The 27,640-nt window shown below is 39.1% G+C and overlaps 1 protein-coding gene across 4 annotated transcripts in view; it reads left to right on the top strand.

Annotated features, from left to right (window-relative positions):
- Window positions 1-27,640, top strand: part of EPHA3 (EPH receptor A3) — a 338,330-nt gene that overhangs the window by 207,738 nt on the left and 102,952 nt on the right. For 2 of the 4 annotated variants that reach the window (XM_075034067.1, XM_075034068.1), the window contains exons 14-17: window positions 5,310-5,459; window positions 7,407-7,600; window positions 20,826-20,981; window positions 22,449-22,555. In XM_075034067.1, coding sequence (XP_074890168.1) covers window positions 5,310-5,459; window positions 7,407-7,600; window positions 20,826-20,981; window positions 22,449-22,554 — 606 coding nt within the window. In that variant the 3' untranslated portion in view covers window position 22,555. Of the gene's footprint in view, window positions 1-5,309; window positions 5,460-7,406; window positions 7,601-20,825; window positions 20,982-22,448; window positions 25,345-27,640 lie in introns of those variants that run through there. The other 2 variants (XM_075034070.1, XM_075034066.1) reach the window with 1 other exon arrangement.

The raw sequence follows: 27,640 nt of genomic DNA, 5'->3' as shown, positions 1-27,640 counted from the left end.
AATGGATGAACAAGTAGCATCAGGTAATTTTCAGGTGCTTAAGAGGGTAAATCAGGCTCATCTCACTCACATGAAACCATCTTGTTCTGTACCAGTAAGATATCTCCTGAACTAGCCTAAGTCATCATGTAATGAATTAATGTCAGGCTTTTACCTTCAGGTTTTCCTATGAAGTTCTTCTAATAATTCTGTTAGAATCCATTTTTCTTGATTCTCCTCTCCCCAGGCCTGTGGCTTAGGTGCCTGTGGCAGTCACCCTGTAACAGATTATAAATCAGAATACTGGAATGGGTTATGAAGGCCTGGAAACAGCTGCCTTGTGCTGGAGTGCCAGACGTGCTAGAAATAAATTGAGGACTTCATTGACTTTAGATGAATTATGCTGAATGGCCAGATACTGTAGGAATCACAGCTCCATCTAGAGCAGATAAAACTTTCTGTTACTGCTGGCTCACTAATTTCAAACCCCGAGAGTGGTTCTCTGATGTAGACTGCCTGGGATTTTGAGCTGCAATAACAAACTCCTACAATTTCTAATACTAATACTTTTTTTCTACTCAAATCCAGGCAGCTTATTTGGCTTCATGATGAGCACGCCCTTAAAGGGACACCATGACAAAAGTGTATAAAACTTGTATTTGTCTTCAGAAAATAATCAGTAAATATATTACTAGTGGCTATTAATGGATGCACATGTAGATTTCTCTTTATAAGCCTGTATCAAATAAATTTGGACAAACCTTTTTCCTAGACATATCTATAATGATTTTTCATTTTACCAAGTTTGTCTAACATGTTCAGTCCCAGTAGTACTAATTTTGATGGGTAGGAACCCAGTAATACCAGCCAATAATACTAGAATTTCAGATTTTCCAGTGGAAGGTAAGCAACAGAGATAGCATATAAAGAAGATTAAATTGCATGAAAGCCTAATGGACATACAGTACATAATTAAAAAAAACCCAACAGGTAGGATTTCTTAGCACTTTCATCACAGCAGTTTACAGAGCAGGTATCATGATACACTTTTTAAATATCAAGAGACTGGGGAAAGGGGGTAAAAAACAAGAGACGAGTAAAGAAACAAGCATGGGAGCTTAGTTTTTCCAGCTCCAGCTCTGTGGTCTAGGAGCAAGTGTTTGTTTTAATTTATGCAAAAGTAAATTATGTAAGATATCTTTTGTTCCTGGCAAAAGATATTGCAAAGAATATCCTGATTTCTGGCAAAGCAGATATGTGATATGTGTTCCGATGAGATCTGTATTTCTCAAAAATGGTGGAGAGAAGTGAAAAGGGATTTTCTAATGCTGAATGATCATGGAATTTCAAAGTAGACTTTTTGAATTACAGCAAGCCTTATAATTTTCAAAGCTAATAGCAATAGAAAACCATGCATTTAGTTTGAAATGACTTCTCAGATTTTCTGTATATATTGATATTTGGACATCTGCTAAAATGTGAATGTTGCATAATCCTTTGGGGGAAATTGTTTTTGTGCTAAAATGCTTATTTGTCTAAAAAATATTTACCAGAACTTTGGTTTTTTGCTGTTCTTGCTCTTAAATTATTCAAAAAACAAGACAACAAAGTCCCCTTTTAAATACAAAGAAAAGATTGACATTTTTATGACAAATTAGGAAGCAGAATAGCAAAATTGTGGGTTTACACTCTATTCAGTGGCAGTTGATTTCTTTTTTAGCTACATTTTAATGCTCTCCTTATTTTACACTCATTTATGGTAATGCTACATGTATCTGTAAGCTTGTATAGAGTTACAGCTGAGACTTAGCAAAGAAATTTGTTTCCTTATAATAGAATCTAGGGTTGATGTACCTTCATTTTTCACTAAAACAAAGCCAGAAGAACTTTGTTTTATTGAGTTTATAATCATCCTTACCCTGCGATAAAGCAGTTCCCAAATGTTAAGAGACTAATTAATGTCATTTTGTGTAAATGTGTTTCTCCAATTGTATAACTGACTTTTTCCATAAGATTATAAAGGTAAAGACCTTCTATCAAATACGATATTTCCTGCCCTTGCCTAAAGTGCTCATGTTCTAGCCACGAGCACATTTCTCCATGTGACATCTGGCAATTATTTCTCTAGGGTTCTGCAAGAAGAGCTCCATTTTCGTATCTTAACATGAAATTTAGAAAATGCGCCTGACGCCACCCATGGAAATCCCGATTTTTTTAGAGTAATATTCTGAAAACTCCAAAATGATACTTCTGTGTTTCACAGAACCAGCCACTACACTGATGCGAGAAGAACAACATAACTACTCCCTGCCTTGAGGGCTTTCCGATGTGGCATGTCGCAGGTGTACGTTCCACCATCCCTCTATTCAAAAAGTAGCCATAGCGATTGCTGGAGAATGAGGCCGGGCCTGGCTAGGTTTCCACGAGCCCACTGACAACGCCTCAGAGATCTCTTTCGGATCGGAAGGCACAGGAGATCTCTTTCCCAGCAGTGCCGAGGCCTCCGGGCACAAGGGGAGGGCTCAGCAGAGGTGAGGGGAGGTTTGGGCCTTGCCCGGGCTGGCAGTGCTACGCAGGAAGCAACCAGGATCTACAAGAAGCTATCAGGCGCCGCGAGGATCGACAGTTCCCTCTTTTACGTCTCCTCCTGGCCAGGAATTGGAAACGTTTCATCTCGAACGGAACACCAGTGTTGGTCTGGCTTGGTCCCTTACTGGACACGCTGACCTGTGGGAGCGCTGGCAGGGGGACGGAGCTCGGAAGCCCCCACCCGCCATGGGGCGGGCAGGCGGCCCCTCAGGCCGGGGCTGCAGCCGCCCCACAAGCTGCACCTTCATTTCCAGGCGCGGGCCACAGGGTTGGGTTTGATCTGTAGAAGTCCTCCGCGGTTCACATCTCGGGTGGCGCGGAGGCGGTTCCGTCCTGGCAGTTGAGGTGGGCGGCAGGTCTGTGCTGGGAGGGCTGGCGTCCCCAGCCCGGGCCCCCCCAGGCCAGGCCCCCCCAGGCCGCTCCTCTGTGCTGGCGGGCAGCAGTCAGGCACCCGGGCCTGGCCGCTGCGCTGCGAGTCCGCGCCGTTTTACAGGCAACTTCTGAGCCTGTGGGACGAGCGGGAGACGTTTGATTAGGAAGCTCTTTCTCTTCACCGTGGTGGGGTTTTGTTTGTGTAAATTTAGGATATGGCTTTCCCCCAGCATTGACGTTCTTTATTGGAAATCAAAGTTCACTCTACTAGTATGCGTAGAAAAAACATTGGAAAGGTGGGATTGGTTTCTTTATCGTCCCCACATCTAAAAGCGTAAGTGGATTTGTTGTGAAAACACTGGGACACAGGAGAGCTTTCCTCATTTCTTGACTGTGTCTTGGACTCCTTGAGGGACCCTAGACATTTGTAAAGGGGGTATAATATTGCTTATCAATAGAGTATGAGGAAAAAAAAAATCACTTTTGTGTTCTCGGTACTGTTACAGAGCAGCACTGGGAACTGCGAATAAACTTCTAATGAATAGAAAATATGATGTACTTTTTGAGACTAAAGAACATCATCTTATAGATTTTGAAGAGAGAGACATCAGGCTCTCCAGTCTGGCTTCTGTGATGAAACAGTGGTTTCAAATACTGCTATTTATTTCTATTTGTTGGTCCACAAGTATTGTCAAAATTCAGTGTTTACCTTATTTTAAGGGTTGTGTGTGAAGTGGAGGTTTGTCTTTTGCTTAAGGTAGGGAGTCTGCTAAATAGGATGGGATCTGTAAAATTTGTATACCAAGATAGATTCCCTCTCTGACCTTTGCCAAGCCTCTAAGACAAATCTAGTGACATTTTAGAGGTCTAAATTGTAGCCTGAGGCAGGCCTGCCTGTGTTGCTTATGTTTAATCTCATTTGTGCAATATTTGCCATGAAACTGCAGATGCTTAGGCTCCAGTGTATTTAGGCTGTATTTAGGTTTCCAATTAACACTAATGTCCACATTTCTATTGTTATCCAAGCTAGTTAATCTAAAGCTGCTGAGCATATGGCTACCCTCAGTGCAGGTACACTTTATGGAAGTGTAGGCAGAGCATTAATATCTTTACATTTTATTTCTTGCTGGTTATTCAGTGGAAATAAGACCAAACCCTTCCCACGCAGGTTATTGTGAGGATAGATGTATAACTGTAGTATAATGGGTGTTGCAGAGGTACCTCAAATAGCTAGTCTAGTGTGAAATCTTCAGAATATATCCCTGTACGTGTTGTGCATCCCTGGAATTGGAAACAACTTCAAACTCTCACAGTTTTCTGTATTCAAATATATTCACTCCAAAATTACCTTAACTAACAAGTTTTGCACTGCTATCTTTTAGAACTTTGTTTTCTCATGTGTGACTTGCAAATCAGTCTTAAAAACCTGTGCCAAAGCTGGAATCATTGGAAATTGTCTCTTTCCTCTAATTCTCATCTTGCAGAAACTCAGCCTGACGCTGCTTGTGTGCATTTTACTCATTTGACCTATGGCACCAACTGGTGGCTGTAATCAGAGAGGGATGTTCCCCTAACTGCAATATTAATTGTAATGGTAGCTTTAATCCTTTTCAAGTTTACATCATTTATTGGTGGCTTGCTTCTCTTGTGACTGTAAAAAATGTTTAAGACCACTTCCCCAGATGACATTTTTGCACTCTCCCCTCTGCACAGATGACCCCATCTGAATCTGTCTTTCTGACAGCTTTGGGATGGGAAATTTGTCCATATGGTCCCACTCACTGCCCTGTGCAACTGGAGGGTTGGCATTAGTGAAAGAGACCAACATCATGGCCCTTCATTTTCATTGAATGTCCTGGAAAACACGGGATGAAAACATGGTAAAACCATGCAGGTTCCACACAAACAGGGACTTCACTTGAAATGCCTGACAAATAGCCACATCCAGCCCTCCCGTGCTGTGCAAAGGGATCTAGGATACAAACAAGGACCTCATACTACCTTTTTCATCCTTAATGCTGTATGACTGTCCTATGAGTTTCCAAACATTTTATAACTGAAAATCAACCATACTTAACTTACCATTTATTATTATCTGTGCATATTATGCTACACATAAATATGTATGTGTGCATATATGTATATATATATGTACATGCTTACAGTAGATTTTGCATTATAATGTGTTTTACTCTCTATAGTGTACAAGATGCTTTCATGACAAATGGTAATAGCATTTTCCAGCTTACGCTGGGTTTTACACCAATAGAATGATAATTGAGAATCTCAGACATAAAATAATCAATCATGCAAAATGATATTCATTGTATTACAGTCAAATGGACTGGTTTATTTTGTTTCACTCCTAGGGGGGCAAGATTCCTATCCGATGGACATCACCAGAAGCCATTGCGTATCGGAAGTTCACATCAGCCAGTGACGCATGGAGCTATGGGATTGTTCTCTGGGAGGTGATGTCTTATGGAGAGAGACCATACTGGGAGATGTCCAACCAGGATGTGAGTATATTGTTATCTGAGTTACGTTCTCAAATAAAGGATCAAGCTGTGAAAGGAAGCGAAGCATAATGAAACCAGGTGGCTCTGAGTTTTTGATGTTGACATTGTATAAGATGTAGAAATGAAAATCTCAAAATCTCCCTGGTCAAGTAAAAGTTCTAATGAACTTAAAAAAAAGCCGACAACTTTATAGCAGGGTATTTTGGACCTCTGAAGGAACATATTAGAGAATTTTATCATGCTGGTGGTTTTCTGTAGGATGATTCAAACAATTCCACTGCAATGAGGTCATTGCCTTTTACATTCCTTAGCTTATTGTTAGAAAACCCTCCCAAATTTCCGATGATCCCCTTTGGTTCCACTTGTATAATATTCTGTAGAAGTTTTCTGTAAATGTCAAATGCACAGAATAAAATGTTCTTGGCGCTTGTGAAAAAGAGAAGCAAAGCATTTCTACCAAGAGTTTAAAGAAACCAAAATACTTCTGGAAGTAATCAACGGGTAAAATAGAGAAGTAGAGTGATCTGATTAGAAGACTTCCAATACAGGCTTCTTTGCAACATTAGTAAACTATCCAAGCCTGCAATCCAAATGATTAATGGATCTCTCCCAGTATTTTTCTAAGCAGCATAACATTTCCCCAAATAAGATTTTTATTATATCTGTTTTTGTTCTTTTTCTGTTGTCTTATTAATCCTAGATTTATTCCACATGAGTTACTTATGAACCAAATTTTCTTAGGTACAGTCAGTAACACAAATGGATTTTCCAAGGGGTTGGTATAAATCATTACTAGCACTAAATTAAAAAGTCAGTAACATAGTTGTAGTCAGACATTTTCTATACTACTTTATGTTAAACAAGGAAAAAGAGAAGAAAACTTCTTTTAAATAAGTACCTCTGGATCACAAGTCTCTGCAAAAAACTATATATTTCTTTTAATTAGTCATGAACATTTTTTCTATTGTTTGTGGAGATTAATGAATCATTACGTAGGCTGATATACTAGTAGAATGCCTTTAATAACAACATATTAAAATCAGAAACAGAAGGGTTAACCTATTTATGTGCCTCTGCTTCATGGCTGCTTAAACCATGGACTGTTTTCCTCTTCCTGTTCTGATTCGGAGTAGTTTGTCCTGCTTTTGAATTAACTGATCCACATAAAAAAAAAAAAAAAGATTAACAGAATATGGCTTTATAATTTTCTCCTTAGAATACATTGGGGTTTTATTCATGGTGCAATAGATGCTGTAGGACTGATCAAGAGGTATTCTACTCTAGTGAAAGTGTTGTATTAAAAAACTTCATAAGAGTGTAAATTCTAGGCATTTTTTTTGGTCAATCTAGAAAAATGATAGACAATCTAGACAAATTTTGTCAATCTAGACAAATGATAAAAGAATTGGGCCTGCACTGCCCAGCAGGAAATGTACCGTTATCCTTGTGCTAAGTTTTAAAAATATTTTCTGGCCCTGTGAGATCATCCACAAGACCTTCTTTCTATCAGTTCAGGATATCCTGTGAGAGGGTGGGTTGGTTTTCTGCCCAGTGCAGTGTCCACTAGAGAGTGTGGAAAGCATGTGTTGCTAAGGGTGATCAGACAAGAGATATTCAAGACCTTTTGAAGTTTGGCATAGTTAAGCAAGCACCTTACTAACTGTAGCTATTGTTTATGGATTTAGTTTAATCAAGTGTGAGTTTTGGAGATCCTTTCTAGACTCTCACCTTCGTCAAAGTCATATACTGTATCTTAACTCCCCTTTATGTATGCCTAATTTACTGCCTGGTTTACTTTGCAGATAAACCAGCGGCATTGCATGACAAGACAATTAGTGAATAAACACATTTGTTTAAACACAGAATGTCCATGTTAATGTGGTTCACAGAACTGATAAAAACAAGTTAAGTGCCTTTAAGTTTTCAAAAACTTTTATCCTTGTGCAGGTGATTAAGGCTGTTGATGAAGGGTACCGCTTGCCACCTCCTATGGACTGCCCAGCTGCCTTGTATCAGCTGATGCTGGACTGTTGGCAGAAAGACAGAAACAACAGACCCAAGTTTGAGCAGATTGTCAGCATCCTGGATAAACTGATCCGTAATCCCAGCAGTCTGAAAATAATCACCAATGCGGCGGCAAGGTGACATATTAGATCTTACATTGCATATAAATAAATGTCTTTGATTTCTTCATCTTCCGTAATTAGAATTTGTTTACTTTCATTCACCCACTTCTTAAACGTTCAACTGCAGCTCTTTGTAATCTTGAAAGCTAGAGAAATCTTCCTAACTATCCCTTTGGGAGAAGGATTTTATTATTGTTGTTGTTGTTGTTATTATTATTATTACTGTTATTTTTATTAATTATTTGCTATTATTTATTCAAATTGTGAAAAGCTGTTATGCTAGGGTTGTGAAACCCATTGTAAGATTGAGCAGAGGTTTGTGAGAAAAACACAGACGGGAGAGTTGGCCATCATGTGATCTTCCTTTTCCTTCTGACCTTAGGTGGTATTTTAAGCACTTAGTGTTTCATAGGTTACAGCCATGTTCCTAAGTATCTTCCTTCATTGGGTTCAAACACATATCTTACACTCTTATGCTCTACTCTGACAAGTCACCTTAACTTTAATCATATGAATAATCTTTTTGGTTTCAGTAGGAATCACAAACTGAAATGCACTTGCATTCCTTGTTAGATCAATGCCTTAACTAGGAATTAATTTTCAACCTGTGCAATATTCCTAATTGCATTAAAAACAGTCATTTATAATCCCGGTTATTCAACGTGCTCTGGAACATCACTATGATGAGTTAAGAGTCATCTCATTGAGAGAGGGTAACTGAAGAGTGTATTGACACCTAAGGACATAATGAGGATGTGGTGAAAGAAGAGCTTTGGTTAAGTAGAGTTTAAGTGAATTGGTTTATATAATGCACAAAATATTATACTCTTACTGCAGTGACGTAAAAGATGTAAAATTACTTTTAGCATGAATGCTAATGCAAAATCCTCTGTCCACAAAGCAGGCAGAGTCAGGGAGAAATGCACACTGCTCCTCTGCTTCTTCAGACCCAGGTCTTGGAGGGTGTTTCGGTGGGCAAGAGATCAGAGTCTGACACAAGGCAAGCTTCAAAAAGGAACACAGCAAAACTTTTCTTTCAGCCCTTTACTTGTAACATGGCACACTTCTCACCATAGCAATCAAACGGGAAGGCACAGAAGGGAAATGGAGCTAAGGCAGTCAGAAGAACCACATTGATACTGCAGCCTGCTGTGCAGGTGACATGGACCTTGCCTCCTTTTTGCTGGCCCGTGGCATTGTGTTGCATCCTGAGCTAGAGGCTGGCCATTCTAATTACCTCCTACTGCCACTCCAGAGATGTGAAAAAGAAAGCAGAGATGGGAGGAGGAAGGCAGCCATACTAATGGGCTTTGTTTCTAAAAATAGATAATGAGAGAAGACTGCTTGCATAGTAATTATGTTTCAATAATTTAATTGGTGAGCATTTAACACAGAGTAAACCAACACACTTACAAAAGCAATTATTTCTGTTACCTGCCAGGTAACAGAAAACAAAAAAAACCCCCAAAGTTTTTGGAAAAAAACCCAACTGTTTAAACACTACCTTCTCAGTCAAGCACATTTCTTCTAAACATCTTGCACCCCTATTTGGCAACTGATTGGTGCAAATTATTATTTTGTAGGGATAGGACTGCATAGGACTGCCAGATTTGGTAATCCATGATCACCCCCATGTAACCATTGCCAAAACTGACTAATTTCAAACCTCAGACCTAGCTGAAAAGCTGCAGCCAGCTCCCCACCTGCTTCACGCCCTGCAGAGCGGCACTGCTGGCAGGTAACGTGTGCTCCTTCTGCAGCCAGTGGTGCTGCGGGCCAGGGACTGAGTGCTGGAGGTCCAGCATCACTTTCTGACAGACTGACAGAGAAAAAAAGAGAAGGCAGACTTAAAATGGGTTTGGGTCTTGCTGTAGCCTTACGTGCAGAAATATGTAACTGATACGAAAGGGCGGTGAGTCAGGGCAGCTCCTCAAGGAGACGTGCACTCAGATCCCTGCCAGTACCCTTGTACTGTCAGCAGCCGGAGAGGGACAGGCATCCCTGCAGAGGTAAAGCACTCTGCGACTGATCCCTGAGGGCTCGGGGGATTACATCAGCTCAAATGGCTGCTTTCAGTTGTTACTTGAGGCTGTAGTACTCCTGCAGCATCTCTCCTCACATCCGTAATAAGCAATTAATCTAAATTATAGAGGTCCCAGCTCTCTCTTACCCATGTCTGTGATGCTACTGTAAAAATGCTAAAACTTTATGCCCACCATATGCTCATAGGTGTTCAGAATATACTTCGTCAGGAAAAATGTTTAACCTGCCGATGTCTGTTGCAGATGCAAAGCCTATCTCTTCTTACAGATTTTAGGGCTGATGTTTGTTTAAAATAGTCACAGCGCTGTTGTATCCTATTTAAAAGCACATTGCTGGAGGTGCATACAATATCCCTGTCCTCTGGTACATTACTGTTTGACTTCAGCTGAAGGATGTGCTTGACTATACATCTGATTCCAGGCCATAGCCCAGGCACGTTTTACGCTAATACCTCATAGGAAAACAGGAGAGGAGTCAAAGCCTTCAATTCTCCATTTCTTTTTCAGTTTTCTATCCCTTCTGGCTGGCCACTCCATGGCATCTAGTAATTTCTTGATACCCAAGGGGATGTTTTTATCCTTATTGATCATTTCTTCACAGACTGTTCTACGTGCTTGTGAACCTTACATTGACAAAAGGTTTTTGTAACCTCAGCACAGCAAACGTTTCATAATACCTTTCCTGGTGTTGTGTTTCATCTCGAATTCACATGAAAATTCTTTTCCTATTCCTTGTAAGGTACATAGTACGGCTGATTTCCTTCTTACCTGTCAAAATTCACTTTTTCATCAGGTGGCCTCCTTGAGCTCTTGCTAACAAGACCTGCACTGGTTATGGGCACATGGGTGTTTTGTGTCCTTTAGGCTGCCTGGAGTTACCTAGCTCTGTAAAGGGCTGTAGGAACAGAACTCAGTACACTAAAAGTTGTACAAGTCACGCAGTTTTCTAAAGCACAACCTCATGATATTTTTATTTGATTTATGTCTTGCTGTTCTTTCCTGTTTTCTGAGCATGATATTCATTTTTATAACAGAGTCCTTAGGTTGTTTGGATATCTTTAGGGTGGAAGTGAGTTCATAGTTCTTCCAGTTTTGATCAAGTTCATTATTTTTCTTCTTGAGCTTATTATTTTTTAGTCCACTGTGTATTACTTCACATTTGTGAAGATACAAAGCAGATGGAAAGTTTTCTCAACTTGAGTGGGAGAGACAGAATCACTTCACCCACCTGCTAGCCAGTTGGTGAGGCTGTGGTCTGAAAGGGCTTATTAGCTGTTTTTTCGTTTGCGTGGGAAAAAAATGTAACCCAAGAGTCACGCAACTGGAAATACTTTGTATACACTAAAAAACTTAATTGGACTCATAACCTTTCATTTTCTTTACCTGTTTATTTTTTTCTCTCACTTATTTATATTTCTGATTTTTTTTTTTGTATTTGTATTTCTGATTCTGATCTTTTATATATATATACATATAATGATGGTTCTCTAGAGTTACAGTATATATTATCATTTTATGTATATGAATGTTACTCTTACACAGCCATTTAAAAATATATATTTAAAACATAGTGTTAGAAAGATATAGATTAGATAGAGTAGAAATATATTTAAAGCATTTCTGTGTCCTGAAGTGAATTAAGCTGTTGGAGGATAGTGTGACCTTGAGGTATAAGGGTTTGTGATATGGGATTCAGGCAAGCCAAGTCTTATGGAAGTTTTCATGTAGTTGCTGTGTATATTCACATCTGTGACATAGGTATGACTAAAGACACTTAGTCTTCATGAACCTGCTGTAAAACAGGAATAGCCGAGTTAATCCACAGCCTCTGCCAAGAAAAAGCATTTGAAAAAAATGGAAAAATGTTTCTAATTCCAACACATAAGTTTTAGAAGTTCTGAATTTCTGCCAGGTCTGTGACTGATTTCAAAACTGACAAGGAATCCACACAAAAAAAACCAACCTGCTCTGTATTTGCTTTTGTTTCTATATAACCTTTTGGTAAAGTGAAAGTCAGTGTCAAGTATTGCTGCTGTTGTTTCTTTATAGTGCAAGCATATATTTAGGAGAGAAGGAAAGAATTACATTGCAAACAAGGGGAGAAAGCCACCTGAGAATTCAGGGTATTACTTTAGTAAGTGGTCTGTAACCATTTTTTTGTGTGTTTCTAGCTGTATTAATAGCTATATCTAAGTGCAAGAATTGCAAGAATTTGTCTCATATATCGAATGCAGAAAATATCGTCTTCCTTGTAAAAAAGATCATTATTTTATGAGTTGCTCAGAGTTAACAGCTGACAATTTTGTTAGTTTTGGGTCTTCATAGAAAATGCTATTTATTTTGCATTGCAAATTGAGAGGAGGATCTCAGACGAGATTTTAATGGGATGTGTATCATTCAGTATCTTTATTCTCAGTTCATATCTAGCCCAAACTTCTAACATGGAAAGTCATTATCTCATCTTACTGCTTACAGGTAGTTCTGTAAAATTATCCAATGATTTTTATCCACTTTTTAATAAGATGCCAGTAGTGTGGTTTCAAACACATTTGTGAAACAGTTTTCAATTTGGAAATGCAGCTATCGAATGTTTTGCAAAATCTGTTGGTCCTCATTTTATTCTGGAAAATGTCAAAACTTCATCCATTTCAAAGGCAGCTGCCTTATTGGGACTTTTAAAATTATTATTTTGTTTAGCTAACTTCTCTGTGTCTCTGAAAATTTAAATTATCTTCCTCACAGGAGGATTAATTAGTGAGTTTGCCCCAAATCTTTGAAGATGAAGGTGTTACAGGCTAACCAGCAGTCATTAATAGGATTCAGCATCTGTTTCTTCTGGCATGGAGCTACTTTTAGTATGAAATACATGGAAAAGACAGACCATGTTCAACAAAGGCAGTAAGCTTCAGTGAAGCCACTTGATTTCATAAACAGAGACAGGACACAAGGCTGGCTGCCTTGGACTTTGTAGATGACTCTTTCTGCTCTCCAAGCACTGCTTGTTGCACCAGCCAGCCAAACTGCTTTCCAGTCAGTCCTTGGGTTTAAGATACTGTCAAAGAATTAAAAATCTGATTCTGTGTTCTTAAGTACAGAAGCTTCTGAAGCAAAGTTTTATTTTGTAATGTCAAGTATTCATTTTAGTCCACTAGTCCACTCCAGGTAACATGATAAATGTTACGTGTTGTAAAATGCAGAATTTCTGAAAAGATGTACAAAGTGAAAAGCTGATTCAAAATAGGAAACCAAACCAGATTTTTGAAGAAATAATGCTGCTTACCAATATAAAAAGACATTTAAAATTATTTTTATGCTAATTTCAAAATGAAGACGATCAAGCATGTTAACTATGCACTTTTTCTGTGCATAGAACTTAAATAAAATTTAACCCCAAATTTCTTTTTTCTAGAATGAGGTACCTCATCAAGCTCAGTCAAGCTATTCTTGATTTACAACAATGAATATGCAGCTTGAACTTACTCTTTGTGTTTATGAATGACAATTAAGGTAAATGGATAAAACCTCTTAAGATTTTATTGAAGGCTCTGGAACTGAAGTTCACAAAATATGTAGTTGCCTCCTTGGAACTCCACTCAGAGGCCTGAGACTATATAATCCATGCTATTATACAAATTCCATACCTTCCATTAATTTCCAAGCTCCAATTCTGTGATGAGGAAGCAGCATGCCTGACTGTGGGAATAAAAAAATTTTCAAAAAATTTCATCTGTGAACAGTTATGTGGATTTTTCTTTAATCCCCACAATACATCTTTTTTTGGTAATTCATGATACTATGTAACTGTATTTTAAAAAAAAAAAAAGCATTATTTCTGGATTGCACGGCAGCGTTGGATGTAGATTTGGTTTCAGATCTCTCTTATGCGCTAGTAGTTGTCCATTTAAAATACGAGTTCTACTGCTATTGTTATAGCTAAGGCTAGAAAAACAAGAAAGCCACTTATTTTGAGAAAAAGCATAGCTGAAATTCTTTTAATATAATCCAGGAAATTTAAGGGGTGTCAGGGTCAGTTACTCTTCCTGATGAAAATACAAAAGTGTTCGAAAATGCATATGAATAATTCCTCATACATTCTTTCATGCGTTAGCAAGTTGTTTACAACCCAATCCTGATTTTCTTGAATTTGATGTGTTGTTTGAATTATTCACTGGAGTAATTTCCTTGAGCAGTTTTTGAACGACTTGTTATTTGTGAGCAGTTGATTGCAAGTGTTCGCTGCTAAACATGTCCTTTGTTGTCCATCATTGTGGTGCTCTCACTGGTGTCAAGCGTAATATTTGCTCTCGAATGTCCAGAGGCATCATTTGCAATTTAAAATTAGAAGTTTGCTTCTCACAAAGTTTGTTTCCACTTAAAATCTGATGATTCAGTGGAAACTCCCTAGTATGCTAGCTTGGTAGGATATTTGTGAAAATTAAACTCAATAGGAGCAGTGAACAGGTCAAATAAAAAATTCAGGCTGCTCCATTATGCAGCATAATTCAAGCCCTGTTTTTACAATAGTATTTGCAATGAAATAACTATTTGTGTTGGCTGAATATTTTGTTGAAAAGTCCCCTTTTTTTGCCATTCAGGTCAGGAGGCTTCAGATGCTTGACATATATTGCTGACCTGGTTGTTTCCTTCTCCCTGTTAGGAACTTCCAGGCTAGAGGGCTGAAGGAAGGAGATTTGGGTTTTACTTGGAGCATTTCAGAGAGGGCTTACGCTTTGTGGTTGTCCAGCCATTAACAGCAGGGTCCTGGTTTGGCCAAATACTGCGTAATGCAAGCCTACATGTGAATTTTTACCCTCGTTCAAAACCCAGCAACAATATAATCCATGTCCTAAAATGGACTGCTTGCTCTAAAAGAATTCAAGTAATGTAAGCCTACAATGCTAGCCGACTAACTGAAGTCTGTTAAGCATAAAATAGTGAATTTATGGAAGGGAGAAAAACTTAACTACAAATCACAAAGAAAAATGGAAGATTACATTAAATTATACTCCTTGGTGTCTAATCATAGTTTGGGCTGTGCGGGGAATCCAGGAGTTAGACTGAGGAGATAGGGACTTCAGTTTTTAGGGACTTCAGTTAGTTAGCATGCTAGAGACAGAGAAGCCCTATTTTCACCTGACTTTTCCAGCAGTCATTAATACCGTGCCTGAGGCAGACACGAATCAGCCATTGTTCCTTCCAAGTTAAAAGTTGCTGGGGCTCACCGTTAACAGAGACAGTAAAACATCTATTTGCAGTTTCGCACCTCTAATTTGACTCTGCTAGTGAAACTCAGACAAGAATTCACAGCAGACCTAGTTGGGTACTGTATAATTTAAATAGTAATGCAGCCAGATCAGCGGGTGGCCTGATCGTGAGCGTTTGCTGTTTACTGTGATTCCGAGGGATTTTGTTCTGCTGTTCAGCTCGATGTGCCGGGTTTACAACGTGAAGGCCTCGTTAGCGTTAATGGCAATTCTGTGCTGGAAATGCTGGAAAAAGAAACCGCATAGAGCCGTTGTGTGATGCTGCGAATGCCATAGCAAAAGCCTAGAAATTTACAGCACAGCCAAATGTGAGATGTAAGGGCAAGTCATACACAGCAAATGGTAGATGCAAAGAGCCAGAAAAGCATTTTAAGAGCTCTCTGAGGCATTTTTCTCTCCCTCTTGACTGTCCTAACAGTAATGACTTGTTGCCATTAAGGGTCTGTCTCTGGGCCAGCTACGAATCCCAGGAAATGGCCGCGTGACGTTACTTCTGCAGTTTAAAAAGCACAGCTTAAGCTATATTATAAGAAAAAGAAAACCATTTCAGCAACATGCTGGTATTTTTTGCCTTCAGTGGATTGGTGGTGGGAAAAAGTAAATTGAGGAGCATTGATACACCCAGGCATATGATTCATTCCCCACCAGGATGCTGAAAAGATATAAGCCCCTTGAAAAGCATGTTCTGAGGGGCAGCTAAAGGAGGAGGGAAGACTGGAGGACTGACCCATGGGGCAGTTGAAATTTTATTTGCTCATTATCCTGGAGGAAGCTGTGGTAAGTTTTTTTTGCCAACAGGCAACATGGAGCTAGAAAATAAGAAGTCCAGGATGACATTTAGAGAGTTGTGTCATTTTGCAGCAGGCCATCAGCCTCACCTGCATTCTTTTCCCCTTTGGCTATTTCTGTTACCCCTCTTCATTTCACCAGCTCTCTTTTGACTTCAAAGAGAGTAGTCACAACCTGCTTATTCTTACAGTGTGCAAGTGTGCTATGAAGCCCCTTGAGAAAAGCAAATATGCCACCCTAAGAAGTGAATTGTATTTTCGGGACTAAGTTGCAAATTTTGCTAAGAGTACCTTAAAAATGGGCATGAAGAGGTGGAACTCCAAAAATTCTTATCTTTAAGGTCCAGGGATAATCAAGTAAACACAATGACTCTACTTCTCGGCATGTCATTTATTTACTAGTCTCCTGTTGATACACATGTAACCTTATGATTCTGCTTGCTGTAGAAGGTAGAACTAAAATTTCCTTTCTATGCCAGCTGTTGTTTTTCAGTTTATTTTTCTCTTGAAATAGGAGATATACTTCTTGTTAGACCTGAATTCTGTGCTTCAGCTTGCCATAATCATAAAGCACATAGGATTTGTGTTCAGACTAGGCCTGGCTCCCTCCTAGGGGGCAATTTCACTTCACAAAATCAGCTTATAATTACCTAAAAATTGCCACAGGAAATGACTTTATGTTTTTTAAATGCTTTCCCCTTTAAAAGAAACTGACTGTGGAAGGGGAAGTCCAGATTTAAAAACTAAAGGTTGGTTGTGCTGTTTGGAGGAAGGGATGGAAAGAGAGAAGCTCCTGCAACACAAAGTCCAGGATTGTGTGTGCACAGCTCCTCTGTGTATTTGCAGAATACCACCCACCCTTCATGCTGAAGAAGTGGCAGGACATTTTCCTTTTATTTGTCTCGGTTCCTGGATTTTACAAGTTAATGTATCCCTTTCTCGCCAGGCAGCAGCTGACCAGAGATGAGATTTTCATGCTGTATTGGGAAGGGTTCTAATGACGTTTTCTGTGGTCTTTGTCATTACTATAAGGTGCAGCTAAAGTTTCCCTGTGTTGTGACAAAAAGCTGTGCTAATGATAACAAACTATAGTTCTCCTCTCTACTGCAAATGACTCAAAGGTTAATTCCAACTGTTAATGTAATGGGCACAGCCAGAGAAAGCTTTCAGCAACAGGGCATTTTGTAACTGGCATCTCACTGTTAAATTTGTCTCTCTAACCTGAGTCTTGCTGATTTTTTTCAAGGCACCACATGTCAGTAAATATAACTCTGTAGATAGACACACAGTCAGGATGAACAGGATAGAAAGTCTTTCCATGCCTGTCAAAAGATGGGGTATATCATAGCTGGTCAAAGCAACAAAGTAAAGAAAGTTCCAAAAAAAGGAGGGGAGAGAAGAAAAGACAAAGGGAAATGTTCTATTTCACTTCCCCTGAGCAAACATGTAATTTCCATGATTTCTTTTTAATGACTCTCTTCTGAAGCTAGTAGGTACTGATTTATGAAAAGCTGTAAAAGATCAGGTGGAACCCTGCAGGACGTCGTTTACAGCTGCACGGATTGCAACCCGTCTAATTTGTCTAGTAAAGTGTGAGCTCATGGCGCACATCACCCAGACCATAAATTTCATGTTCAGACCTTCTGTCTAGGGGCTGGGTCGGGGGAAAAAAACTGCCGATGTGTGCAGATGCTCTGAAAGCCCAGCTTTCCCTTGGTGCATGCGAGGAGACATCACAGACTCTTCACAGTGAGACAAATTCCTGTTCATTGATAAACTGTCCAGATGTCCTCTCTGAGGAGGAAAGTAACTAATTTTTGTTTGGAATCCTACAAGGAGAAAAATGATACTTTACAGTCCTGGTTATTCTGAGGTCACTTGCATTAAAATTAGGTCATATTTTTTGTCCTGATGATACTTTGATCCAAGTCATAAACATAAAAGCTCTTTTGGGCCACTCTAATTCCTAATCCTAGAGACCTGTTCTATTTCAACTTGTTTATACTTTTTTTTTTTCATTAGTGATTCTTGAGTCAGGCCTTGTTTTATTAGATTTAACTTAAAAAGACATACTAGGCTGGAAAAAAAACCCTCCAAGCTTTATCACTAAGAACACTTCATAAATACTCTTAATAAATGTCTTGGGATTCCAGATGCTATACCCAGAAAACTATAAATAACAAGCATTGGCTTTTCATGGGACAAACAGTAGTCAGTGAGATGCAGGCTGTACAGCTACTGAATAAAAATATCTTGGGCCTGATTATCAAATCTGAGCCTTTAACTGGAGGGCATTTAAAGCTGTGTATCATGTAGGTGCCTCAGATCTGCTTTTAGCACGAGAACAGTAACCTGAAGTATGTTGCATCTTCTGTCGTCAGCTCCGTCTTTGTGTCAGTGCGGCCATGCTGTGCTTTCCCTTCTTTAGTGTTTTGGGGGCAGAGCAGATTTCTGGTGTCTTCCGTCACTTTCCATCTACGGCTGTTCCCAGGATGTGAGGTCTGTAGTCCATGCAAGTGATCACAGTCATTTGCAGCAGCTCCTTGTCCTGGTTGGGCTCTGGGGGGAAGGTAGTCAGGCAAAAGGTGTCCCATCAGGGACATTGCTGCTCTGAGACTTGGTGAAAATTATTGTTATGTGCATTTGTGGTTTTGAAGTTAAGATTTTCAAGCATCTAATGAGCTCTTTAATTAGGGCCTGCAATCCCAAAAAGGAAGAAGATACTAAAAAAATTTTCTGAGCCTGAAAGAAATCAGCTGATTGATAACAATTGGCAAAACATCAGAAGTAAAAGGTGCTGTTTAATATGTAGCCAATATCAAATGTTATTGTTTCGCAAAGCTATATTGTTCTTTTCTTCAAAGGTAAAGGGTAAAAGTCTCAGTGTAACTGATGTGGTATTTCCTGATTCCAATGCAAGTCAGATGTACTGCAAGGGTATGCTATTGTAATGCTGCCAGTCTCGATGAAACTTCATAACAACTTGTGTTGGGATTGAGAAGATTGGTTTGGATTTTCTAGGCTACTTATGAGATTAAATTCACTGGTATTTTAATACTTTGTTCTCTTTGGTGCCTTTACAACCTCCCCCATTTATGTTTTTTCCAATGCTCAGAGATGCCTTGGGTTTGGGGTGAAGAGAGTGTTTTACAGTTCAGATCAGTTCTCCAGTACCAGTAGCTGTCACATACCCGTTACACTGCGTGAGCACTGCCTTTAAATTTCGGTGTTAGTTTAACCACCTCTCATTTTCACTTCTTTCTGGTGACAAAAGTCACTTCAGATGGATTCAGCTGTAGTAGTCAGACTCCTGTGCAGATGGTGTTTCACTAGAGCCACAGGGAAAAAGAATTATGGGGCAGAAAATAGTTATCACTGCAACTTTACAGTCTACTTTGAACATCCTCTAGTCCAGTCTCCTGTGCTCATGAGCAGCACCATAATAATAGCACAGCTAAGCACATACCTAGCTTTAAGCCTGAGGTAGACACCCATAAGGTACTTTACTTAAAATGGAGTACGTATGTTTCTGAATGGGGGCTAAAAAGCTGTCCAGTGTGGACATATGTTTGTCAGTGGAGGGAAAAATGCAGAAATAGAGTTGATGTCTCTAATAAGATCTGACTAGTCGAGGAAGTCATTATTGTACTAATTAGCACTGAGAGACTAGAATTAGTAAGATGTCTTGTCAGTAGAAAGAAATTACTGATCCTATTGCTATCCAGGGGCTTCTCACACCTCTTAAAATAAGATAACAAGTCAGTGAGGAGGAACAGCTGAGAACAGGTTCACTCACCTCTCTGAGAGCTGGGTGTCTCCTCCAAGCCGTTTGCCTGGAAGACCTGTTTCAGAGAGGAAAAAACCCTGCCTGGAAATGCGTGTGTCTTTCTATGGACTGCAGCAATAGTTCAGAAAACTAGCTGGGCCTATTTGTGGTATTTTTAGATGGCTAAATTGAGGTGTGGTAGAGCCTGACTCTAGTGACATCATGGGGAGGGGCTGGCATTTATTTTTAGTCTTGACGCTTTCAAATAAGAAGTTGCAGTATGCTCACAAGACCTTGAAAACAAGAGTATTCATAGCAGACGGAAATGAATTTCTGGATCAATATGGGAAGAGTCATTTTTGCTGTCTGCAATATGCAAGGTCAGCTGCAATATATTCCTTATTCATAAAAACTTTATACGTTTAATCATTATTTTGAGAGGGATAATTTTTTCTCAACAGCTTATAGGCAGACTTAAGCAGATGAAAAAAGGTTTAAATGGGCAAAGAAGCATGGATATATGTTTTGTTTGATTCATTGTGTTGGTTTTGTTTGTTTCTTACTGGTTTCTTCATTGTTTTCTAAGTAGAGAACTTGGATGCAAATCATGTCAGTTCAACATCCTTCACAAGCACCAAGTTAATTTCAAAGGCAGGAGATGATTCAGGTCTCGCTTCTAAATTTTTTTGTATGATATCCTTATGGAAGGTTCAGTCTTAAAGTGAGCATTAATTTTACATTTTAATTTTTACATTTGGTTTAGTGTATTTAATAACAATTTTCCTCATTTCTACCTCTATGCACTGCAGAATGCAAGTCTCGTGTGGTTATGTTTGTCTCAAATTCACTTAACACTTGATTTTTAGACTTGATATAAATTTTTTAAAGGCACTAGTGTCTTATTATCTGTGCTTCTAACTTAGTAGCGGCATTTAGGATTTGTCAGTGGGCTGCAATACTCTGAACGTTTAATATGTGTAAATTCTACCAACGTGCTCACCTTGGAGTATAGAGTGTGCATCGTTTGTGTGTTGTTTGGGACTAGGTGAATCACATAAATATAATCTAAATTAGGCTTGTCTTTGCTAATGCTTCACACATTAAATTGTAAGGTAACAATACACTTCATGAATTGGTGATGCTTCAGTGATTTACACATGGGCATGAGAAGCTGGTGCTCATAAGCAAGATGATTACACAGTGCAGAGCTGCCAGCATGAGTACATGTGGTGGCCTCAGCAGCAGATAACTTCCATAGACAAACAGAAAAGCCACATCTTGCCTGGAAGCTCCTGCCAATGCCAGTGCTAAGTTTAGACACAAAATAAATCCATATGTATCCCTGCTCCCTAATTTTCATTATATTCTGTTTTATTTCAGGCCATCAAATCTTCTCCTGGACCAAAGTAACATTGACATTTCAGCCTTCCGCACAACAGGTGATTGGCTCAATGGTTTTCGGACAGGACAGTGCAAAGACATTTTCACGGGCGTGGAGTACAGTACCTGTGATACAATAGCCAAGATTTCTACAGAGTAAGTTTGAATTGACAACAGGTCTTCATCATTGGTTGTGGCTGGAGGTACAAGTTTAAACATAAGCATAAGAGTAGTGTTTTTATATGGAGTTTCCAGCTTTAACTAAAATATTCCTACACTGAAAGAGACAAATGTAAATTATTGTTGTAGTTGCAATACGCTTGCAGGAAACTTAGATGCTCTGGTGACTCTGTGAAGGCCACAGTCCCATAGGTTTTGTCACTGATGACAATGAAATTCCCAGTTTCTTCTGATACAGTAGCACTGTGCATTATCTGGTACACCAGCATTGCTTTCTTTCCACTCACAGTTTAGGAGTTTCTCTCTTGATTCTTTGTATTCTGCCTTTTATATGGGGGTTTCCCCACAGCTGGCACATGTGCCGATCTTTTCTTTTATTGATCATCCCATATTCCATCAAACCAGGTGAGACAGAGCAGGCTCTTTGTAGCTGCTTTTCTCTTACATGCTAATAAATTATTCAGGGGCTGAACTCCCTCCTGCCTCCAGTTTTGACATTTAAACATGCTAAACTTGGAAGTTTACAACTTGCAAGTTTATGACATTTAAATGCAATCCGTCTTTGTTTTTGTGATATGGAAGAGTAGGGTAATGTTCTCTCTGCACCTGAAAAGGCATCAAGTACAGTTATGAACTTACTGCCAAAGGAAATCTTGATTCCCTGTTGGGCTAGCTGGATACATGACAAGTTGTGAAGAAGTAAGCAGCAGCTGCGGTACCGACAATTAAACACATCAATGCTATTAATTAGTGTATTATTGCAACTATAAAAAGGCTGCTAATGGCTTTTTATAACAATTACCCTTTGGGGACAGTGCAGAAATCCTCTAGGAATGCCCAATTTCCTGTGAGCCACTGGTTAATTGGCCCTTCACAAGTGTTAAACCACTTCTGTGTTGCACAAGGAACAAAGAGACTGGGCAGCCTGGAGAAACGAGAGGTGAAAAACAGGGTAGACACTGGAAGCTTGGCCATGTAGCTGTTAATCTCAATGCTGATATCAGAGTGAAGACAACCATTCAGAGGGCTCAGCACATAATAACGAGATGTCAGCACTGCTCAGGAAAAGCGATCAGGCCGATAGGGGGATGGAGATGTTAGAGAGGCTCAAGATCACAGCTGGCCCAGAAGTGAGCCCCTTGCCCCTAAATCTCAGTGCATGTATCACCGGAGAACACTGTTTCATTTGTCTTTTCTTCTAGGTAAGCCAACACAACAAGGCTAAATGAGTTTTTACTCTTTTGCGGCCGCCTGCTGTTTTCATACAATGGCTCTCAGTATTTTTCGTACAAGGGCTTGTGTTTCAGCAATATCACCGTACCTGGAGGCTACTCCAATGCAGCAATATAAGATGAGCGAGTTGACTGCTGTTTGCTCTCATCAGCGCTAGAAAACACAGAGATAGTATGCTCACTCACCTGATGCATCTTCTCTTTTTTCCAGTGACGTGAAGAAAGTTGGCGTTACAGTTGTGGGGCCTCAAAAGAAGATTGTCAGCAGTATCAAAGCTCTAGAAACTCACACAAAGAACAGCCCTGTTCCTGTGTAAGGTACCAAAATGATGTTGCTCAGGAGAGAAAAAAAGAGAAAAGTTGCGTCACAGGGCAAAAGTGATGACTGATAAACGGCAGAATTTAAAGGAGTTCTTTGCAACAGCTTTGGAAACATAATGGTTGAAATTTCAAACCCACTAAGACACTCAAATATTGAGTATAAATGCCTTAAAGTAGGAGCGAACTTGTTTTCTATCTGTTAATCCTAAAGGGTGGGTGCTCTTGACTGACTGTTAATGCAGATAGTAAATGTCAAAAGAAAAAATATGTAAAAAATCCTTCTAAGTAAAAACCAGTGATACTAAAACCTAGAGCCATTTGAATATTAAGTGACTGAATAACACAAAAACCCATGGACGTAAAAGCTGTGTATTTGACCTATACAGCAAACGCGAAGAAAGAAAGATTTGCAGTATTTTTATACAGAAGAGATCTGTAACAGGTATTTTATTTCTTTTAAAGCAAGGAAAATAGAGGACTATACCTCACAACCTGTCTGGCCATATTTACTATAATGTCATTGTAACATGCTATTTCAACTTCAGAAAGGAACACAGAAATAAAGTTTGTAGTGACTTTGAATTAGTTGACAAAAGATTTTTGCCATTATGTTAGCTTCCCTAATTGTGTTCTTTTAAATAGAAACAAGTCTTAATTTTTTAAAGACTTATTTATTTCCTTTGTTTTTTCCATTATTGTTTATATTTATGCTTAAATACCTTAACCTGGCTGTATTATTGCCAAGTGCCAAATATTATCAAAACTTCATTGGTTCAACCTGAGAAATTGTCTGAGGGTTAATTACTAGATTATTTTATACTCATAACTTCATCTATGAAATACAGAAGGAAAGAAAGATGATCTTTTTTCCAGCTCTGACACTAAACAAAGTATCTGGACTTGAGATTCCTTCCATTTGCTGTGAGTGGTATTTTAACCTGGGCTTGAGTTTTGGCAGAGTTGTCTGCCTTATCGATCTCTATATCAGTACCTGCCCCGGTCAAGCACATACATCTCATTTACTTCCCAAAGGCCTGCTTTCCTGTCCAAATAAGGACCGCCTATTCTAAGGGGATTTGTCTAGCAAACATAAAAAAGTCAGGGTTGCATCCTGCATTAACTGAGGATGCTTTCTGAGTTCATTGGGGAGTGGTCCATTTCTGGCTTCCATCTGGCAGGCTCTGCTCAGGAACTGGGAAGTGTACTACCATGTGGGCAGTCGCTGGTAGTTACGCTGGGATGGTGACCTGCAGCCAAGGCTAAGTAGATTGTTTAAAAGGATGACTTAAGCTGTGAAATAGGGCTTTGGTATGTAATTTTACCTAAGTCTGAGCTAGAAGGCCTCTGTCCAGGCGCTGCCATTCTGTAGGGCACTTGAGGTTTTGGCACAGGTTCCTTAGGCACCTGTTTGTTGAAAGTGGAAAGGAGCCTATCTTTAGGAGAGCGTTCATGTTTCCCAGTGGAAAAAGGAGCCTGGAAGGTGGGATTTGAGAGCCCTCCACCATCTTCAGCATCTTCCCAATAGCGAACTCTTAAGCTGTTGCTCTGGAGCACATCAGTCCCAGTTCTGAGCAGGCAGAACTCTTTGCTCTGTAAATGAGTGGTTTAAATCAGTGTGAGGCACTTCTTGTGCTACGTACAGGCAAGCTTCTTAATGCTCTAGATGTGATGCCAGGCACGCAGGCGTCAGGCTTTGGGCACTAATGGAAGCCACTCCGATTCCCAACTTGCCATGCTGGAATCTAAACTTGATGCTGATGAATAAGAGCGAGTCCCTAAAAGTCCAAGGCTGCATGGGAAGCAGATGACTATACAGCACGCCGCCTTTCGCTGGGCGTGCAAAAGCAGGTAACTAGTCGGGCTTTCTTTCTTTCTTGTATTGGTCTCGTTTTTGAAGCTCCTTGTAGCATAGGGCACATAAGTAAGTGAAGAGTCAGTTCCTAGGATTTGTGTGGCTGAATCAGCTTTTAAATTGTTCTTCATGAGTCCAGGACTTATAAAATGTAGAGACACAACGTTTATCACACATTGCTAAATAGAAGCAGAATTAGAGACTTTCTAATGAGTGCTGGCAGTGAGCATGCTGTAAAGGACTGGATTTGAAACACACTCACAGGATAATAATTAGTAATATTTTCTGAAAGAAAAATGAATGGGTTTTAAAGTAAGTTGAAATAAAAAATGAAAAATGGAAGAAAATTAAAATAAAGCACTTAAGTTGTAAAGAACACTTTTCTTTATCTGCCACAATCTATTGTGAAATGCAGCATGCTGAATATAAAAGCTGTATTTTCCATTGCTTGGTTCATTCAGAATCTTTCTTTTCTTCAGTTTGAGATTGCTCTAAATCAGACATTGTTAGTGAATTTAAGTCACCAAAATCCGTTTGCAGACATTGTCTGTGTGGGGACAGCTTTTTATGACGTATTCCTCGTGACTTTTCTCTTCAGCTTCATTCTGCCGTTGGAGAGGGGGAGCGAGGGGACTGGGGTGGGGGGAAGACATCTGTGAAATGCTTTTGAAAACACAGAACCAGTTCTTAGAATTTTAGAAGATGACTGGAAACTTTGCACCAACCACCCTCAATTTTCTCTTAGTATCATGTCATGTTCCTTGCCCACCGTTTGAGCATGCTCAGCATAAAAGATTAAATCTCACTGATGCTTGGGAAAAAAGAAACTCAATTTTGCTTTTCTTTGCTATTAGGAGTAGAGAGTTTTAAAATACATTTAGTTTTCTCTCCCTGTCAAAAGTTGATTTGTACTGTAAGTGGCCTCTGTTGCAAGCATCCTGTCCCCGTGTACATATGTATACATAGCAGTGTACAATTCTTCATTGTGGAGTAGCGATACTAGAATTCGTGTGGCCATCTTCTGTACAGGACTTGCATCGGTTATTGTCATCAAGCAAAATGCAACTACTCATGAAATGACATGCCATACTATTGGTTTTGTATCTTTAAATATAGTTTCCATTTTATTTATTTCTGTTAACATACCTAGTTTTGTGCTGTTACTTAGCATTCAATAAGCAATGTATAGATGTGATTTGATTGGCAAAATGTATTTACTTTAACTTGTATTTCAAAGCATTACTTACTCATTTAGATTATATATTGTGCAATTGTAGATGGCCTCTTACTAATGTACAATGATTTGTAGTGGAAACATTTATATTTTTATAATAAACATAATGAAAGTATTTTTTACATACTGGAATACTGAGGTGATTGCTTGGAGGACAAAGTAAATTTATTTGATTAGAGAAGTGTGATAAAATTGTAATTAAATATGGATAAATTCTGAGTGTTAAAGCATGGGTTTGGAGTGAAAGCTAGATATTACCTATATTATCTATTAAAAGAAACAAGTAGTGCAAGTTTTAACTAGACAGACCAGTATTTGTGCTAAACTGACTTACATCAGTCAAAGACTTTACTTTCTCTATGGATATGGGAAAACGTCTTCTACTACAGCCTGCCTATGGGATGTTGAAAAAGCTGTCATTTATTTTAGTTGTGTCAAGTATTTCCAAACTTTTGCTTTTTTTCCTCCCTTGCCAGTGGACCTCTTTTCATCTTATTACTATGTTGAATCCAGTAAAAGATGTACTTTTCAACAAAATAAAAAAGCCCACCGCTTACTGTAATTTAACCCCATGATCATTTCTTGCCTCTGAGTATCTGTATTAGATAGTATTTTGCTCCTGTTTTGTTATGTCCCTACCAAGTTGTTTCTGTATGCTTCATTGAAGTACAGTGTCTTTGAAAATGCCAACATACAACTCAACTTTGCATCTCAGGAATTGTCTTCCTAGAAAAATAGGAGTGGTTTGAATGTTTGCCAGTTACTTGAGGAGTGACGTTACAGAATCTTTCTGTACCATAAATGATTTTGCATGCTTTTGTATATTACTGTGCTCACTGGTGCAAAACAATGAATGATATACCTGTCCTGGAGTCTGTAAGTTGATAAACTTTATGGATGTAGCATACTTCTTTTTTTTTTTTTTTTTTGGCATTTTGTCTTGGTATCTTCAATAGAAAGGGGAATCACTGAAAATAGCTACCCAGAATTGGACTTAACTTTAAATGCCAACAGCTGGACTGAAATCCATTTTTTCTTCATATCACCAGGATGCCCCATCCTGTGCTGCAGTGGGTACATATGGTGTCATTTTGTCATTTTAACTTATAATGAGTGGGTTTCAATTATACTTGAACGACAGGGAAGCAGCTCTGTTGGTCTAATCTATGCAGTATGCTAACTATTTACATTACGAATAGGTTTCACTTCAGCAATTGTGTTACACTGACTTGTGTCTATCCCTTAAGCCTTACTGGTACATTGTATTTGCTTTATATTCCAAAGGGCACAGTGGATATTAATGCTTTTATAACTGTTGTGTTTATTGTAAAATGGTATTAATACTCACAGCCAGTTCTGGAATGGCAGTAGGATGCATTCACATGAAGAGCAGCAGAACAAGCAAATGCCTTGCAGCCCAGCACCATGTCTCAGCTCAAATCTGGAGGCATAAATTGCTGATAATTAGTTCCACAAATTCAGATATGCCTATTTTTTATAGTAATGTCCAAGTGATGTTTTTTCCACTTTGCGTTCCTTCTTAAGGTTGATGCCCAGACCTAGATATCTATACGAGTAAAAACCTAAGCAGTGCCAAGTAGAATCAATTACTTCTGCTGTCTCACATATGCCACTCCTGTTAATTCAGACAAATATCCATACTATTGACTTCCCTTCATTTTCTGAGCCACTATAATTCCTCAGATCCTTTCCAAGCTATCACTGCCTGGTCAGTAATTCCCCATTTATATGTGTGCACTCAGTTCCTTTTTCAGTCCTCAGTCTAATTCTTTATGTATTTCTTAGTGAATTTTACTTTCCTAATTTAAAAATATTTCTCCTAGAAATAGTTCTCTCAGCCTTGATTCATTCACATGTCTAAACATGCACATGCTCATCATCCAGATTACTAATGCAAACGGTGAACAGCACGAAACACTAAGGACAGCCTTCTCTTGGCTTCTTTGTTATGCTTTTCAGATGGCCAGAGAACCTC

The sequence above is a fragment of the Buteo buteo genome, chromosome 8 (assembly GCF_964188355.1).
Source record: "Buteo buteo chromosome 8, bButBut1.hap1.1, whole genome shotgun sequence".
In the NCBI taxonomy this organism is placed as follows: domain Eukaryota; kingdom Metazoa; phylum Chordata; class Aves; order Accipitriformes; family Accipitridae; genus Buteo; species Buteo buteo.
This window is presented reverse-complemented; position numbering and strand designations above follow the sequence as displayed.